We start from the raw sequence: 19,857 nt of genomic DNA on the forward strand, positions 1-19,857 counted from the left end.
GCAGAATTAGAGCCTGGGTCTCCTGATTTGGACCTCACTGTCTTTTCACTCTGTATTGCTACAAACTGAAGTTGAACTTGACAGTTTAAGAGATTTTTGAATGGATATATTAGATATGCATATTTTGGGTCATGATCTATAAAATTTAGTCAGCTTTCTATTACACATTACTTAGTAACAACTTCCTGACCTTACTGCCTTCCCTTCCTGCTTTATTCTCTAACGAGTAGGACAGAGTCTAGAAAGATTGGTAAAATAATTAAAACTTAATTTCCAAATGGAAAAATAAAGCATATCAAGGAATTTCTAGAGGCTTATGTCATAGAAAACACACCCCTAAAGATTTATTTTTAGTAAAGGATAAAAGTTATTTCCAGCACTGAGAATTTTTAGCAGTTTGGTCACCTGCCAAGGGAGCTGATAGGGGGAAAAAGGGACTCTATAGGACTGCCGAGCTCTATTTCTGCTTTAACCACAGTCATTATAATCTCCAGTGTTATCTCTGCCTGAACTACCAACACTCCTTTGGAAGCCCTGACTCTAGAAATACCGGCTCTGTCAATGGTTTAACATTTTAGTAATTAATCATTCTGGTTGGTTAAAGTTGATTCAACCCTGCCATGAATCTGAGGAATCTTTGTTCTCTTATTGTTCTTATTAGCTGTACCTAAATGTCTCTTATAGACCCTGGAGATCACTCTTTTGTCTTTTAATTCTTTCTCCTTATATCTTACATGTATCTTAAGTATGTGACTATTTCAAAGCTTTCTATATCTGCAAACGTACAACTGATGACTTGTATCAAATGAATATCTTACTTTTAAAAGATACAAGTATGAACATGTTTAAGTTTTATGAATAAGCTATTAAAATTCAAAGAAGAAAGTTTGGTATATACATGATTGTGACAGATGTGTTGAGGTCTGCCTTTTTTGAAGCATCAAAATAATTAAAAATGTTTTCTTTTGAAAGTTGGCCAGGGATACTTTGCCCTGATCCTTTTAAAGGGAAATATGTGACCTATGACCTGGATGGAAATGTTGAACAGTATCACATAGAATTCCTGGGTGATCCCCATTCAAGATCATGGATAAATGCAACATTTGTTGAATATTATAGTATCACATTAAAGGTAGGTACAGTAACTTCAAACATTTATTCTTCTTGTATTTGTTTTTAATTGTGGCCATTTTTGTCTCAAATCCTAGAATATATATTTATATAAACAAAATAGTATATTCTCTTTGTTTAAACATAAATATTTGTATTTTTAAAGCAGTTTTTCAAAAGAAGTATGGATATAAAAATAGCCTTAGGGTATTTTAAATTTTTATTTTTCTAATGGCAATATAGTATAAATCAACTGAGGACTTCACATAATTACCTTTTGAAATAACTTTAAGATTATCATTTGGTAATTTTTTAATTCTCTTGAGAAGATTCTAAGTTGTAGCACCAGCTCACAGGGAAAATTAATGATAGAATTCAACCAGATTTTCAAATTTCAAACAGAATATTTTATTATACTAACTCCTTCCGTATCTTTTTGACTCTTTTCAAACTTGTAAATCACACAATACAATTAATGAATGGACTGAACTCTCAGTTGATGAAAATAGGCAAACTGGACCCATTTCCATGAGTCTGGTTTAATCATCAGCATTAATTCAGTTATCTGTGTCTATAGTCTAATAGCAAAGTATGCTTTCATTAGAAATCTGATTGAAAAGTAAATGTCAGTAATGTGGATGCATTTTACTCAATCTGAATGGTTTCTACTTTACAGTGAGATGTATATATTCAAATATGCATGTAAGTATGGACATTTAAGGTGTGCCATTTAATCTACAGTATAAGTAAATCTGTAGAAATTCAAGATACTTTAACATGGGTTTTTTACTCTATCTTTGGCATAAACAATCTTTATCCCATTCAGCTCGAAAGCAGCTAGAAGAGAAGGCTGTTTTAGTAAAAATATTTACGTTTGGAATAACATCACTTGTATTCACTTCATGGTAGTTGCAAACCAGTCGTTTGACTGTGAATCACCTTCTCTGCTGTGGCATTTTGGATGTGTTCCTAGACGCTTCTGGCAACCACAAAAGACAGAAAGGAATGTTCTCTCTTCTATTCCCCTCTCCCCTTTTCTAAAGGATGGGGAAACCTTCTATCTTCTCATGAAGCAGACCTTACAATCTGAGATATTTGACAATGTAGTAAAGAGTGAGGCATTCTTGAGAAATTATATTTAAATATAAGTAAAAAATCAGTGTATTTTAAAATTGTCTGAACTAGTATTACTTGCAGATTTGAGTTCTGTCAGGGTTAGCTGGAGTAGTCTGGTATCAGCATACTGTTAGTACCTGGGATAAGGAATAAATCTGATGCAAAACAAAGCCAAACTCAAGAATCAGAGGCCATAAGTTTTTAACCTTCTGAAAGCATTAAAACAAAACTTAGAAATTCTTACAAAGACCAGGAATTCAGGACTGCTTTAATTAAGCAGGCCCCTAATGAAAGGATGAAATCAGAAAAAAATAAAAGTATGTGTGTTTCTCCTCTTCCTTCCCCGACTCTCTCAACTAGCCAGGTGCCCTGGGTGGATAACTCAGTGGGTACCCACAGGCTCTGGGACAGGCTCTCTCTTCTACTGTCATTCAGGGTACTTACATACAGGCTCTGTTCTTGTCCCTTATGCTTTCCTTCTTGTCTGTGTCTTTTTCTTTGCTTATTCTTTTGACGCTGGTCTAACAGAGGTGCCTTTCTCTGTGGGTCTCATAATTCAACGCTGAAACTTTAGTTTCCTTTTACCTCAGTTTAGCTGGCACACATAAGACTATTCTGCTGTGCTCTGATTCCCCACTCTGGGCTCTCTAAGGACATGCCAGGGAAGGGAGATGATTGAATCCTCCTTGCCCCAATCTACTTAAGAAACAGAAAGCAAGGAGCTTGACAACCATGGTAGAAAAATGATCAAAAATGATACATATGAGAAATTGAATTGAAAATGAATAATTCCAAACTATGTATTGTATGGGGTACCTGAGATTTCCTGGTGCTTGGAGATGGAAATAATATTGATTCCAACCTATAGTTTTATTACCTAGATTTCCAGAAATTTAGTTTTCTATGATCTTCTCTGCACTGGAGTTCCTACATCCTCAAATGCTGTCTCTACACTGTACCACATTGGTCCAGATATTAAATTCACACCCCTGCCTTCATAAAAAGTCACTTGCACAAAAAATAATATATAATAGACAATGTAGACTTTCTTAAAGTTTTTTTTCTAGAAGTAGAGAAGGAATGCAGAGTGCACAAATTGTCTGATTTTCTAAAATTAGGCAAAGAATGATAATCTTATGTCACTTACTGGCTTAAACTGACTAAATCTTACTTCATACGTTATTTCAACATCATTTTCTCCTAATTTGTATAAGCTTGGTTTAACAAGTGACTAAATAATATTTCAGAGTTTTCACTGAATATGCTCTCTATATGTTTTGCAGTGTTTGTTAAGGCGGAAGATAAATAAGCTCTACTAGAAAGATATTCTATGCACTTATAAGAAAACAAAATATTTTTTAGTTATAGGTTATAAAAATTTTAACTGTTCTCCTTTAGTTCATGCCTGTCTAGGGTTTTTTTTTTGTTTGTTTTTTTATTTTTTGGGTTTTTTTTTCCGAGTAGTCAGTTCCCCCTGGCTGATATGTTTATAAGACCACTGACTTATTTTATTGTTGAAAGCACAACAGAACTCTGTTCATATAGATGATGGGGTTTTCTCCAATAAGTAAAGCTACTCATAGATACACTGGCATATATACTTTAGAAAAAAGTCGAAGGCATTATTTAGATTGCATATTTGTAATTTACATTGGTTTACTCATACATTTTTTCATTTACTATAAAATCAGTACCTGTAAAGAAAGCTGAAGTTCCCCCCTCTTTTTAAAGAATCCTGGATTCTCATAAAAGTTGTATTTAAAATATATATTATTCTGTTAATTAGAGAAAATAGACATGAACATGCGCTAGATGGCTATTTTTTTAAGTGTAAATGCATGGAATACAATTCTTTCCCCATCGGCACAAATGTTTCTTTTGTGTTTAGTGGGTATATGTCTGCAGAACTCATGATTTGCAAGTTTATTTTTTAGCTTGCTAGACTACCTCATGACTTAATTTAGCATTTCTTAAGCCTGGATGTGCATTAGAGAGCTTTACAAAACAGTAACAACAAAAACATAGCAATGCCTGGGCTTCACTCTACTGGATCAGTTACTTCAAAATCTCTTAGAATAGGGCCAGGCCTCAGCATTTTTAAGTTTCTCAGATGCATCTAATATGTAGTCCAGAGAGAGAAAGCGAGAGAGAACTGCTGACTAAGTTTTCTCAACTTGAAGCATCAGAGTTTTCCTGGTTTTATCTCTATTAGTATAGTAATATAACTTTGGTTACACCCACTGTTTCCTGTTACTTCTAATTCTTTTGTTAATCTTTTACTTTCATTTACCTGGAAATTATACTTACTGCCATAGGTTCACATGTCTATCCCAATAGTAATCAGTTTCATTGAACACAGCTTTAAGGTCATGTTTGTCTTCTCGTAAGGTACATAATTTATAGATTTTGCTGATAAAGCTGATAATTTGAACTTAACTATTATAGTTTAAGTTGATTATCTGTCTTATAGGTTATATAGAGTCATTATAGTTTTTCTTGGACATAAATAATGTACTCCAACCAATGATTTTTTGATCTACACTTTTCTAGTTATTTATATCACCGAAAAATGTAGGTTATTCACTCCTAATGCTATGATACTCCTAGGGTAAAATTTAGATTTTTTTGGTCCATGATATGAATGGATTTTTTTTTTAGCTATATATTTTAGTAGTCTGCATTACTACTGTATGTAGGATATACCTGTATATATGCAACCATTTCTTTGGGTATCAGATGTCCTTTGGATATTTACCCATTGTATTTTGGAATTCTTGTATTTTTCAGGAAGATGAAAAGGGAAGAGTCTATATTGCTAAATTTGAGCTCTGCAACTCCTAGAATTCTGCTTCCTAATTGGCATAGTCATTAAAACTATTCACCAAAATTGTCCAGGTCTCTGCCTTCCTGTTACAAAGTAGAATTGCACATTTGATACTCTTGTGGTGGGGTGGGGCCAGTGAGTTGTGAGTGAAGGTGATGAATGTCACCTCTTTGAGCATGTAACTGCATCTAGAGCAACATCCTCAAGAGTTCTTTTTTCTCCCTGTAGCAGCATGATATTTAAAATATTGGTTTGCTACGCTCTCAGCCCAGATCCCTGAGTGACTACTCTTAGCAAAGGCTTTCCTCCCCAATTCCCAACCAAAAACTAACAGATATGCAATGTGAAGAAGCTATAGGCCTTATGTTAAGCCCCTGGGATTATTCTAACATATTCTAATGATAACACAGAAGATGTCACAGTTCTCTGTAACCTGTATTGTTAGAAGGGCCATTCCTAAAATTTCAGCACTCTTCAGAATATGGCTAAATGACTGAAATCACATTACTCTTATTTCTCTAGTATGTAAATAAAAATAACACAATTTGTTATCTTATGGTAATTTATCAAATGTTTACTTCTTTTCTGTATAATGATAAATTTATGAATAGAATTTGCCAACTGATCCCTCATACACTGAATATAAATTTGGTCTAGTAAATATCCTGCAACAATGAGCTCTGGTGTCAGCATGCACTATGACGACTCTAATAACTAGCCCACAAATAGCAGCCATATACTGAGTCTTTGTCACAGGCCAAGGATTGGGTAAATCCTTTTCATGTAATATTTAAAGTTTCACAGCAACCCCATAAAGGAAGCCGTGATTTGACATGTAGAAGAAACTGAGATTCAGTCTATTTATCTAGCCCAAGGTCAGTCATCTACTGAGTGATGGGACAATGATTAGATCGAGATGTCTAACTTTAGTCCAAATTCTTTTCTCTTTCTATACCATGCCAATTTATATACACATAAGCAGTTGTCTAATTTATTGTTGAATATTTTCCCACACTTGTACCTACAAAATAAGGAAAATTTTCACCTTTCAATTCTGATATACATGTTGAGTGACGACAGTCTTTGGTAGACTTGCTCTTTATTTGCAACTTGATGTTCTCCTCTGGAGAACTGGTGACCAAGCAAAACTCTTGAGTTTTTCCAATTACATTTTCAGTAGTCATTTGACAAGTGCATCTGGATTAACATCTATTTGAGCAAATGTTTTGCTTGTAATATTCATTAGAATACAAATTTTAAGAATGTAGTCTATAATAAGGACTAACAAATTAGTTTGTAAACTACATTATCAGGCAGTGTTTTGCTTAAACTGGATTCAGGATTCAAAGATATTCTTGCACCATGTTTCTCCTGCCAAACTCTCAGTAAATTTTTATCATACAGATTTCATATTTGATATAAAATTTGCTATAATTTTGATATTATTAGTTTAAGACTTTTTGTTTGTTTGCTTCCTTTAGTTTTTGGCCTGGGGAAAGGTTAAGATAATTAGAATAAGGGAATTTCTATGACTGTGACCTATTTGTGAATAATCTGCCAAAGGATACTTTTTTAGTAATGCATATTAGGAAAAGAAAGAAGTTGTCATAGTGGTTAAAAAGGCAATCCCTGGAGCCAGATTCTTTTGAATTTGATGGTTGGCTATGCTATTTACTAGACGTTTGACCTCAGGGGAATCACTTACCCTTTGCAAATTCCACATATGTCATCTTAAAATGGAGGCTGTAATAGTTTCTGCTTCATAAAGTTGTAGGGGTTAACTGAGATAATAAATGTAAAGCATTTAGCATATGGCTTGTCATATAGTAGGCTCTTAATAAACATTAGTTGATATTACTCATTAGAAATGCAGGTGAAATATACAGTTAAAGTGTTCATTTACTTTACCTAGAAACCTATAACTACAGAAGGGAGTACCAAAAATATACCAAGAAAAATAAGGTGAAGAATAGTATTTTTTCTTTTGACTAAGATCATATATGAAAGTGACATGATTTTAGTGGCTTATTATCAACCAACACAATTCTCCCAGAAATTGTGGGAAATAGAGCTAATTGATCATTTTGTCCTTTGATTCTTCAGTGCATGACTGAAAGAGGCCATTGCTGCAGTGCTTTTCTAGTTTAAGGGGAACGGGAGTGCTAAGAACTTGAAAGCAGGAGATAGGTTAGAGCCTTTTTAATCTGACTCCTTGGTGAATGAATAATCCGTAATATCAACAATGCCTCAAGAATACTTTTCATTTGTTCGATGGAATTTGGAAGGGGAATAGGAGATATTATCTTTCATGTTCTTTAGAACTGAATGAAAAGTTTCTTTCCCTATCTCTATTCTGCTTTTTTGATTCACTCACATTTATATATGCTGACTTTGCTTCTCCAAATATGTTCTTGAATTCACCTCTGTCATCTCCCAACTTCATCTCTTAACAAATTTAGACAGCAGTGAACTTGTAGTGAAGTTAAACGTCCAAATCCAAATAAGATGACCAATTTAGCACAGTTTTTTAAGGATGCAAAGGTGACCACCTTTCACATCATCAAATGCATGAAAAATGTATAAAGTTTCAACTAGTTTTCCCATATTGACTCTTCAGTAGAATAGCAATAATCTCTTCTATGAAATTCCAATATATAGCTTTCTCTGTTTTCTAGAAGTGTTTATTTTCTCCTAAACCAGTGTCAGATCATTGTTCTTAAGCCAAAATACTAGGCTCACTAAATTGCCTTCAGAATCATACCCTGTATGAATAAGGCTGCCTTATAATTATTTTTTATACTGGGGTTCTTAAATAAATAAATAGATGTAGAGTTTTTTGGTACATTTTTCCATTAGGGAATGGTGACATCTAAAACTCATAATCATATAACTGAAAGTCTATAATTGATATATTAACTTCTTTTTCATTTCCTTTTTTTAATTCTCCCACCATTTTTTTGTTTTGTTTTGTTTTGTTTTAGTATCTTATGACCAAGGGCAAAGCTATGACTTAGGCAAAACCCATTATCTATAAACTCTAAACAATTCTGATTAAACTTTGAAAATAAATTTCAGAATTAACACTTCCTTATCATTTTGCTTATCTCACAGAATATGTACTGATTCTCTGTCACATATTTTTAACTGTCCTCTTCTCCTAGATCTCCCACCTGCTCTTATGAATCTATTGTTAAACTGAATCTGAGCATCTCTCTGTAATAAATATAGCCATTGTTTTTCCATGAACACATATTCCATCAAAAACAAGCAAATTTGTACTGTTGCTTAAAATCCTTTAAGCCAATCCTGACTTTTTTAAAGGCTCCAAACAGATGAGCACATGCTTATCATCCTGGCTGATTTAAACCCCTTCTCCCAGTTCTATTTAATGCCCCCATCTATAGCAGTCAGTCTGGCTAGGGTGGTGGGAGATAGCAGCACTTTAGATAAGCACTTTAGATAAGGCCTTAACAATTATCTATTGACTCAGTGCTCAATTGCTTCTTGCACTTTATTTTATCAATATATTACTAATACTTCACAATCATTTTACACAGTGATGTTTACAACTGCTTTGCTATACATTTAATGATATATTCAGTTTTGCAAACTAAAAATTCTACAACTCGAAATCAGAATATGTAAAATAGTTTAAGCTGTACACAATAAGTAAATAAGATTTTAGATTTCGATTCTTTTTTTTTAAATTGCAATAAAATATATGTAATATAATTTGCCATTTTAACCATATATTCAGCAGTGATTTAAATTTTTAACTACTGATTAATAATCCTAGAAAAAAATTTTCCTAAGCTATATGAATATGACTCAATATAGAAAATGCCAGATGGCAGTTTCCTATCATTTTTAACACAATTTATTTCTTATGATATAGGCTATGAGCTCTTCATAACAGCATATTTGAAATTTGTGCAACAAAATTACCTACTTTAGTGAAATAATATTTTACAGGCATACCTCATTTTATTGCACTTTGCTTTACTATGATTTGAAGATATACTGGTGCCATTTTTTCAACATTTGTTCACTTTCTGTTTCTGTGTCACATTTTGGTCATTATTGCAATATTCCAAACTTTATTATTGTTATTATATTTGTTATGGTGATCTGTGATCAGTGATCTTCAGTGTTACTAATGTAATTGTTTTAGGCTGCCATGAACCACACCGTATAAAGCTGTGAACCTAATTGATAAATGTGTGTGTTCTGATTGCTCCACGGTTGTTGTCCTGTCTCTTTCCCTCTCCTCAGGCTTCCCAATTCCCTGAGACATAATAATATTGAAATTAAGCCAGTTAAGAACTTACAATGGCCTCTAAGTGTTTAAATGAAAAGAAGAGTTGCACATCTCTCATTTTAAATCAAAAGCTAGAAATGATTAAGTTTAGTGAGGAAGGAATGTTGAAAGCAGAGATAAGTTGAAAGCTAGGCCTCTAGCATCAGTTAGCCAAGTCTTGAATGCAAAGGAAAAGTTTTTGAAGGAGATTAAAAATGCTACTCCAGTGAATACATGAATTATAAGAAAGCACTTATTGCTGATTCAGAGAAAGTTTTAGTGGTCTGGATAGACGATCAAACCAGCCACAATATTCCCCCTTAAACTAAAGCCTAACCCAGAGCAAGGTCATAACTCTTCAATTCTGTCAAGGCTAAGAGAGGCAAGGAAGCTGCAGAAGAAAAGTTTGGTGCTTGCAAAGGTTGGTTCATGTGGTTTAAAGAGAAAAGCCATCTCCATAACATAAAAGTATATGATGAAGCAGCAAGTGCTGATGTACCTGCTGCAGCAAGTTATCCAGAAGATCTAGCTAAGATAATTGATGAAGGCGGCTACACCAAACAACAGATTTTCAATGTAGACAAAACAGCCTTATATTAGAAGAAGATGCCATCTAGGACTTTCATAGCTAGAGAGAAGTCAGTGCTTGGCTTCAAAGCTTCAGAGGCTCAACTGACACTCTCATTAGGGGCAAGTGCAGCTGGCGACTTTTAAGTTGAAGCCAGTGCTCATTTACCATTCAGAAAATCCTAAGGCTCTTAAGAATTATGCTAAATATGCTCTGCCTATACTCTATAAATAGAACAACAAAGCCTGGATGACAGCACATCTGTTTATAACATGGTTTACTGAATATTTTAAGCCCACTGTTGAGACCTATTCCTCAGAGAAAATGATTCCTTTCAAAATCTGACTGCCCATTGACAATGCACCTGGTCACCTAAGAGTTCTGATGGAGGTGTGCAAGGAGATTCGTGTTGTCTTCATGCCGGCTAGCACAACGTCCATGCTGCAGCCATGGATCAAGGAGTAATTTTAACTTGCAAGTCTTATTATTTAAGAAATACATTTCATAAGGCTGTAACTGCCATAAATAGTGATTCCTCTGCCAAATCTGAGCAAAGTAAATTGAAAGCCTTCTAGAAATGATTCACCATTCTAGATACCATTAAGAACATTTGTGATTCATGGGAAGAGGTAAAAATATCGATGGGTTTGGAAGAAGTTGATTTCAACCCTCATGGATGACTTTGAGAAGTTCAAAACTTCAGTGGAAGAAGTAACCACAGATGTAGAAATAGCAAGAGAACTAGTATTAGAAGTGGATCCTGAAGAATTGCTGTTATCTCATGATAAAACTTTAATGGATCAGGATTTGCTTCTTATGGATGAGGAAAGAAAGTGGATTCTTGAGATAGAATCAACTCCTGGTGAAGATGCTATGAAGATTGTTGAAGTAACAACATAGAATTTAGAATATTGCATATACTTAGCTGATAAAGCAGCAGCAGGGTTTTAGAGGACTGACTCCAATTTCAAAAGATGTTCTATTGTAGGTAAAATGCTATCAAACAGTAGTATCACATTCTACAAAGAAATCATTCAGGAATAAAAGAGTTAATCAATGAGACAAACTTTATTGTCTTATTTTAAGAAATTTCTGGAGCCACCCCAGCATTCAGCAACCACCACCTTGATTAGTCAGCAGCTATCAACATCAAGGCAACACCCTCCACTAGCAAAAAGATTATGACTCACTGATTATGACTCAGATGATAGTTAGCATTTTTAAATAATTTTTTAATTAAGGTATGTATACTTTTTAGATATAATACTATTGCACACTTAGACTACAGTACACATAAGTGTAAACATAAGTTTTATATGCACTGGAAAATAAAAAATTTGTATGGCTGCTTTAATGCAGTTTGCTTTATTGTGGTGGTCTGGAACTGAACCTTTAGTATTTCTGAGGTATGCCTGTATAGTGATTCAGCCCACGAGTTCTGGAGCTAGATTACCTGTGTACGAATTTCACCTCTATCACTAACTAGCTATGTGAACTTGGGTAAGTTCTAAACTCAGTAACTCGGTTTTCTCACCTGTAAAATGAAGGTAATAATCATACTTACCTCATAATCTTGTTAGGAAGTTAAAACAAATTGTTTGTAGAGTGCATAAGACTGTATCCAATACTTACTACTATATAAACATTTGGTAAATTATTAAATTTAAAAATGCAATGGAATCTTTAATAGTAGAACTCCTATGGAAATAAAATATGTATTCAGTCAACTCCTCCCTATTGTGAGTAGAATCATTTATTTATTTATTTATTTAGACGAGACAACCTTTGGTTGACCTCACAGATTGCAAGGACCTTGTCAGCTTACAATCCCTTATTTTTCATTTTTAACACCTACAGCATCTGGTCTTCCTAGGTGGTCTCCCATCCAAGTACTAACCAGGCCCGACCCTGCTTAGCTTTCGAGATCAGTCGGTTTCTAGGTTGTTCAGGGTGGCATGGCCGTAGACTGTGAATAGAATTCTTAAAACATTTTCTTGGCCTACAGAGACCAAATGATAAGTGTTTATGTTCTGATCATTTATGATATTAAAAGCTAACATTTGAAAAATACTTTAAATTTTTAAAGTACTTTTACATATATTATCTCATGCGATCCTCATTTATTGTTGAGAAAGTTAAAGTTCAGGTTAAATAACTTGCCTGTGCTCACACTGTAGCAGAAGTGGGACTCAAGCCCAGGTCTTTGGATTACAAATATGTCATCCTCTTTGAAATTTACATTGGGCCATCTGCTTCAAATCTTCATAAGCATACCAAATTCATAAGCTATCATCTGTAAACTGGAAAATTGCAAAATCCTTCTTATTGATCTCCTGTTGTTAATTCAGCCAACTTGATTAATTAACCTTTAACCATGACTTTTCAAAGTTGGACAAAGGTGTGAAAGCTCTCTTCTTTACATTTAGGATATTGATTCTTAACCATAGATTTAGGGCCTCTTCATGCCTGTCATTAAAACTAGTATTTATTTCATTACCTTGTCACCTTAGCAAGTAATTGGTTATTATTAATACAGCATTGGTATACAGATGCCAAGGTTTGTATTTTTGTTTTGTTTTGTTTTTGTTTTACTTTACTATTGGTTCTCAAACTTGCTCATTATCACATTCTCTCATGGAGCTCTTTAAAAATATATATTCCTTATTATTCAGCCATAAAAAAATGAGAAAATTCTACTATTCGCGACAACATAGATGGACCTTGAAGGCATTATGCCAAGTGAAGTAATTCAGACAAAGGCAAATACTGTGTGATCTCACTTATATGTGGAATCTAAAAAAAAAAATTCAAACTCATAGAAAAAGAGATCAGACTGTGGCTACTGGGGGCAGGGGGTAATTAGAGGAAGGTGGTCAAAAGGTACAAACTTCTAGTTATAAGATAAATAAGTCCTAGGGAGATAATGCACAATGTGATGACTATTTTTAACACTACTGTATGATATATGGGAAGGTTGCTGAGACAGTTCATTCTAAGAGTTTTCATCACAAGGAAAAAAGTATTTTCCTTTTTCTCCTGTTTATTGTATCTACATGAGATGATAGATGTTAGCTGAACCTATTATGGTAATCATTTCACAATACATTTAAATTAAACCATAATGTTGTATGGCTTAAACTTATACAGTGATGTATATCAATTTTTCTCAATAAAACTGGATACACACACACACACACATTCCTGAACCTATATACTGAGGATTGTTATGAGGATCTATTTAATTTCTCAGTGAATCTCAAAAACCACTGTATAACAAATTATTTTCCCATAAATACCTATATTCCGTGTTTACTAGAATTAGCTAAAGACAATATTTATGAAAATGTATATTGTTTTTATTTTGTGGACTGTACGAATCTATGAGTTTTTGGTGCTAAAGAAGCTAGGCAAATCTTCAATGAAATTGTGATGTTAGACTCTGTTGGCCCTTTAAAATACTTTCTCATTGGGGATGGCTAATTTTCCCACTGCTGTGACAACTAGAGATCTCTTACTTTCTCTCTCCTTCTCTCAAAATTTGATTTCAGGTCTATCACACTACATGACTGATGTATTGGTTTTATAAAAATTGTTTTCTAAAGGATGCCAATCCAGATACTAGAACAACCTAAAATGTCAAATATATCTTCTTTGAAACAAAACAACCACAGCATATAGCAGTTGTCTGTTCCATCTTGATAGGAGAGTTTAGGTATTCAAAATGCTTAATAAATATACGTTAAAGTCTAGGTTAATAAAATCTTGTCTCATAGCCTGTGATTTTTCTGATTTGTCCATTGGGGCTGTTTTATATTAAATGGCTCGGCTTCCTACTCTTCCTGTCACCCCCAGTATTGCAGGGAGTACTCAATCCCTATAGTGGTAATTTTTGTCTAGAATTTGAATACAAAATTCCAGTATTTCAAGCCAAGTAATGGAATCACACTGTAAATATTCCGCTCTCAAATTTCCTTATTCTTTCTTGTCTGCCTTATTTCTCCGCTAATACTTATTGCATTCTCGGTATTATCTCTCAGACAGATGTAAAGGATCTGACTAAATAGAGCCAGAACGTTTGTGTGTTTGTGTCAGGTTAGCTGGTTCACACTTTCTAGTGGTGTGGGAGTGGGGCTCAGAAGTTATTTTGACCTTAAAATCTTGCTGACTTGGAGTGAGCAGGATCCATGTTTATGTCTAAGGAAACCTAAAAAAAGAGTAAGAAGTAAGTGTTTTAAAGCAATATTTGCTTCAAGTATTCAATAAGTTGAATAAGATGTCTAAATAATCCAGAGTTGATTATTGAAGCTTTTACAAACCTATGTTAAAGATGACAGATGGAAGGAGAGGCAGATATTGGGAAGCCAGGGAGTGTGCGGTACGCATGGGTGTGATGTGACTATCTTCTGGTTTGCATCAAAAGAACGGGAGTGCTTTTACTGTCTAGATTATTGGTTGCTGTTGCAGAAATCCAATACAAGGAAGACAAGATATCTTTGCGATTAACTTTCTACTCAATTGCTCTAAGTGAAAACGATCTGCTCAACAGAGGAGTAGAGCGATAGCTTTGGCATGATAGTAAATAGAATGATGCATCAGGGCGATACATGGTTAGCCAGAGAGCTACACTGCAAGTTTGAATGTATAAGTAGGAGCAGTAGACATAAATCACCAAGCAGAGTACTTTATAATAGGCGGTAGTGTCGATCCTCACTTAGTGGGGATGCATTCCAAAAGAAAATTAATATATATTTCTTTAGATTATGAAATCCATGGCTTATATCCCCATATTTTAAAAGGCACATTATATAAGAAATAACTTAAAGTAATGGTCAATATTTGAAGTCATTTCAATGAATTTATGAAGCTCAATAAAGCAAGCTAAGTACTTATGATTCTGGTTTTCTAGATTTTTAACATATGCTCACCATTGTGTCTAAAGATAAATTTTCTAAATTGTAAGTACTTCTTTTGCAGTTAACTTTAATATTGATATAATCTAAATTTGAATTGGTTATTTTGGGTTGTATATGCTATCATTATACCTAAGAGACTGTAGTGAGGCTGTACCGTTCCCCCAATAGGGCATATGAAGGAGCATTTGATTGAATTAATTTAGTTTTAAAATTAGTTTCTATTTTTTACATACCATTTAAAGTCCTTAAAATTAGACACATTTTTTTTTTCAAGAAAAAATACTACTAATATAATAGAATAAATCAGTGACCCACGAAGTACTTTATAGATCTGAATTCTATTAAAAAAAAATAAGTTCTATATTATCTTAAAAGTAATATCACTATGTAATAATGCCAGATGGTCATCATATTTATAAATTTTTCTTTTACCTTTCTAGGGGTAATCACATAATTTAAGGTTTAAAATATAGCAGCCTTTTATTTTCATCACCAATTCCTGACTGGGTTTTACCCATGACAGCCTGACAAAAATATTAAACAGCCTATTTATGCCTTTACTCAATAAATATTGACTGAGCTCCCATTATCTGTGACTCTTCCTGGCTCACAAGTGAATAAAACAGAGAAAATTTAAATGCCTTCATGAGACTTAAATTAGTGGGATAAGACTATATAGTACACAAGCAAATAAATAAATAAAGATATGGTATGTTAGTTGTTGCTGAGAACTACAGGGAAAACTTAAGGAAGAGCAATAGTTAGAGTAAAGGAGTAGGATGCCAAGGGGTGGCAAAGAAAGACCACTACCTGCCTGTTACTGTAATATTCAGGGTCCCCTAGCTAGGTCATTCTTCTCTGCAGTCAACCAAATGCCAATGGTTGGTTAATAATACTTTGTTTTGATTATATTTTTTTCTCTCACTTATTTCAAAAAGTAGTCAGACCCCTAGTGTTTCCATGTTCCATCAGGATGAGAAGAGTGGACTGGGAATGGAGAGGCCAGTGCCTCCGAGAGTGGCAGGCAGGAGCAGCCAGGCAGAGAAGAGATTCTGCCAGACTTAGAAGAGGACAAGTCTGTCAGTGCCCTGGGTAGTAGCAGTACCTCAGAGAAGGATAGCAGGTGCACCCAGGGAGATTGAATCCATACCATCAGGGTTCCCAACCTCTAAAAAGACTCTTTTGTCCAGGTCTGGTAAAGAAGCTGTTAGATTGCCTGACTTCAAGAGACTTGAACAAAGATGTTATTCATGGAACCATTACAGGTTGAAGAGTAATGCTTTGCCCTCAGTCTTCAGGCACCATATATTTTTTACAATTTATGTGAACCAATGGAGAGTTAGGGGTAGCCCTCAAAATAACTGAGATTACTCATCCTTGATAGATAAAGGCTGTCTCATTCAGTTTTATGTAACGAAAATAAGGTAACATGACATTGCTTACACTTTCAAGTTTGAAGAGTAAAATTTATGCAGCTACAACTCCAGGCTATTATATCTTGATTAATTCTCATGTGGAGAAGCAATCTTAAAATTCAAAGCAATGAAAGATATGAATTTCTGCCACATTGCAGATTTCTCTCCACTGGCTCTACTGAGTGGACAAACGCATGTATTCTTTCCTTGAATTTGCCACTCTGTGTTAGTATATGATAGTAGAAACAGCCTTATTCAGTGAGTCAAAAGATACTGAGATGGAATGTTCAACTTCTTCGGAAATGTAAAGATGATATCAAGGCCTTCCATCAGCCAGTAACAGTTGATTGAAACAAGATCACATAGGACAGTCGTTTACAAACTTTTCAATTTGGGGCATAGCCAGGAATTTTCTCAGACGTAGGATATTATTGTTCCCTGTCTAACCATTTGTTTAGTCTCAAACCTCATCCTTACTTCAAATATTTACATGCTTATTCATCTATCAAGAATACATCTGGCAAGAATTAAAGAATTATTTTATTTACACTCAGAAATTCACACAAATTTTTAGAGTATATTTTCCTTCTCTCTCCATGGTGATTACTTATTTTTCCTTTTACTCCAATTTAATAAAACCGAGAAAACTCAAGTTGCCAAAGTAATATAAAATTAATGAAGGATATGATATTCCCTCTTGGGATCATGGAATTTACCGGAATTTGAAGATGCCCAGCCTTTTCTATAATCTCATCCAAAGTCATTGACCTTAATCCTTGACTTTATAAGCTTTTTGCTCCTTGATAATTTGCTAAAGAGTTGCCTTGAAAATGTCCTTCTTAAACAAGTATGTTTAAAAACTTGTCTGTATTTTGTTTTGTTTTGGGGTGATTTCAAAGTTCTAAAATTATTAGATATATTCAAGATTTAGTGAAAGACGTGTCTTTAAAACTACAAAATCTGAAGACTGTAATTATTTTTGCAACTCAAACTGAGGTACAAGACTATGTTTGCAGGACTTACAAAGGAGGTGCCAAAACTGGCTTGGCACCACATAACCCAATTTACATAAGGATATAAAAGGTTTGAGATTGAACGTACAGAAATTTCATGGGAGGAAAGAATGGTGTACTGTGGCATTTCCCTTACACCTTCTCCCTCCCCATCATGGAAAAATGAAGGATGGTCATTTTCGTGTATGAGCGATTTTTTGAGAGCTTGATGTGTGTACCCTGGAGTGTGAGCAACACGGTGTACTGGTGTCCACCTTCCCCCTGAGAAATCTAGAGAGTGAGAGTTTCTGGTTATTAGGTCTGACAGCAGAGTGAAGAGAGCCAGAGGCACTGGGAATGACCAGCATTCTCACAGTTTTCTGAAGCAGCGATACAGGCAACGTGAGAGAAAGGTCAGGAGTCATTTTAGATGGGTCCCCATCCAAGGCAGCTTCCGGTTCCCACGAAATCTAAGCAGAAGATGCAGAAAAATGGTAATGGGATGGTGGCTGAAAGAAACTATCTAAAAGAAAGACCTTGCTTCTGTCAAGGGAGCCATTTCTAGTGGGGAGATAACATTCTCCAAAAAACCCACAAAGCGCTTCATAATAAAAAACATTTCAAGCCCAGGAAGCACCAACCCCAGATCACCATGATAGCAGTCAAGTGAAAACATTTTCTGCAATTTCTTTTCTATTCTTCACACCTAACGCTTTCAATCCCAGAGAACCTAGTGTATATGGGGAGAGAAGGAGAAGCATGTAGAGGAAAAGGAGGCTGCGGCCTGAAATATGCTCCAGCTTGTGGAGCACAGAAGCTTTAATTTGAAGTAAAATTTGGAACTGTGTCTCTTAATGCAAGTAGACATTTTAGTTTTTGAATTATGGGCTACTAAATAAGTAACTGTAGGATGTTTTATTATATGAGAGTTATCAGGAAAGTTATAGAGTCTGCTGTAGATTCATCTAAGGGTTAAGAAATATCTAGATTCAAGTTGAAAGAGTGAATTTGAATTGCAGTTACTGTTTGCTTGAATTTGAATCCTATTTTGAATAGTATTTGGCTTTGAATAATTCTTTATAAATCTGAAGTTAATTATCTATTTGACTTCTCTCTAAAAAGGTAAGTATAAACGTTTTCATGCCTTTAAATAATTTTTCCCTTAGTTTGGGTTTATTCAAAACAACAATGTTTCCTTTGCCAACTTTTTTCCAAAATGTAAATCTTCAAGTTGAACATCTCTTTAAATACTATAGTATTTTAAAATTAAAATAAATAAATAAATAAATAAATAAATAAATAAAATTTAACTTAATCACAGTATTATTCTACAATTCATTTAAGCTTGATATTCATTCATTCTTCACAAACTTTACCCTAGTAATTAGTATATAGAATAAATCTATCACGTTTCTTTCTTGTCAATCAAAAACCTTTTCTTGGCAGATTCCAGTTGAAAGATTATGATAATGTCTCAAAGAGCTTAGTTTATGAAGGTGATTACAAGTAAACATTTCATTGGTAGCTTCTGCAGAAGAATTTAATTTAAATACATGTGAGTCACTTCAACATGTCTTAAAAAATACATGAACTCAGTCAACTGAAAATTTTATTTTTAATCAGAAAAGAAATTTATTGTTAAGGTAGGAAATTGTAGGTTTTTTAAAAAAGTCTGTGGAACTACTACTATTATTTAATTGTCCTGGCAGAATTGGTTAATATAAATAGCCAGAGAAAGAAGCAAAAGTACACATATAGGAAAGGAAAAAGCAAAATTATTATTAATAGCTGATTATTTACCTGGAAAACCCATAGAACTCAAATGGAAAAACTATTATAAATAAAACTATTATAAAGAATAGAAAACTGAACAATAAGAAATTCAGTTATGCTGCAGTTATAAAATTACTATACAGAGGTACCCGGTGTGGAAATATAAAAGGATAAAAGTTCCCAATTATAATAGCAACAAACCATATATAATATGCTGGAGTAAGCTTAAGAAGCATGTGCAAAATCTATATTAATAAAATTTACAATGGTACTAAGAGACAGAAAATAAAATGTAAATAAATGGAAAGATATAAAACACTTCTTAGTTTGGAAGATTTCATAGAAAAATGCTATTTCTTCCTAAATTAACTTTTTTTTATTTTAATGCATTCTTGATTTTTAAATAGGATTTAAAATAATACAATTTTTAGGAAAATTAAACATAGAAAATGGATTTCGGCCTATAAAATATAAAATTACAATAAAGCTCCATTAGTTAAAGCAGTTTGGTATTAACAATGATTTCACAGAATAATAGAACAATGTAAGATTCAAAATTAGACTCAAACGTACTTGGAAATATAGTTAGTGATTAAGGTTGTATTCAAATGCTTAAAGAAAAGTTATATTATTTAATAAAGTGTATGGGTACAAATGGCTAGCTACTTTGAAAAAAGTGAGGTGGAAGCTGTAACTCATACTGCACATCCAAATTAATTCTAGAAGGATGAAAGATTTAAATGAACAGAAAAGAAAATATAAATATGCTAAAAGATAAACTATAAACAGGAAATGATTTTTATGACATATAGCAAAAGACTACTTTCTCAATATATAAAAATTTCTTAT

General features: G+C 33.8%; 1 protein-coding gene and 1 pseudogene across 3 annotated transcripts in view; one reads left to right on the forward strand and one right to left on the reverse strand.

Moving 5' to 3' along the window:
• Positions 1 to 19,857, forward strand: part of ZCWPW2 (zinc finger CW-type and PWWP domain containing 2) — a 108,289-nt gene that overhangs the window by 49,060 nt on the left and 39,372 nt on the right. For all 3 annotated transcript variants that reach the window (XM_011359602.2, XM_023532917.1, XM_023532893.1), the window contains exon 3: positions 973 to 1,132. In XM_011359602.2, coding sequence (XP_011357904.1) covers positions 973 to 1,132 — 160 coding nt within the window. The remainder of the gene's footprint in view (positions 1 to 972; positions 1,133 to 19,857) is intronic.
• On the reverse strand, positions 11,764 to 11,882 carry LOC111736776 (annotated as a pseudogene).

This window comes from Pteropus vampyrus, unplaced genomic scaffold, assembly GCF_000151845.1.
Source record: "Pteropus vampyrus isolate Shadow unplaced genomic scaffold, Pvam_2.0 Scaffold1, whole genome shotgun sequence".
In the NCBI taxonomy this organism is placed as follows: Eukaryota; Metazoa; Chordata; class Mammalia; order Chiroptera; family Pteropodidae; genus Pteropus; species Pteropus vampyrus.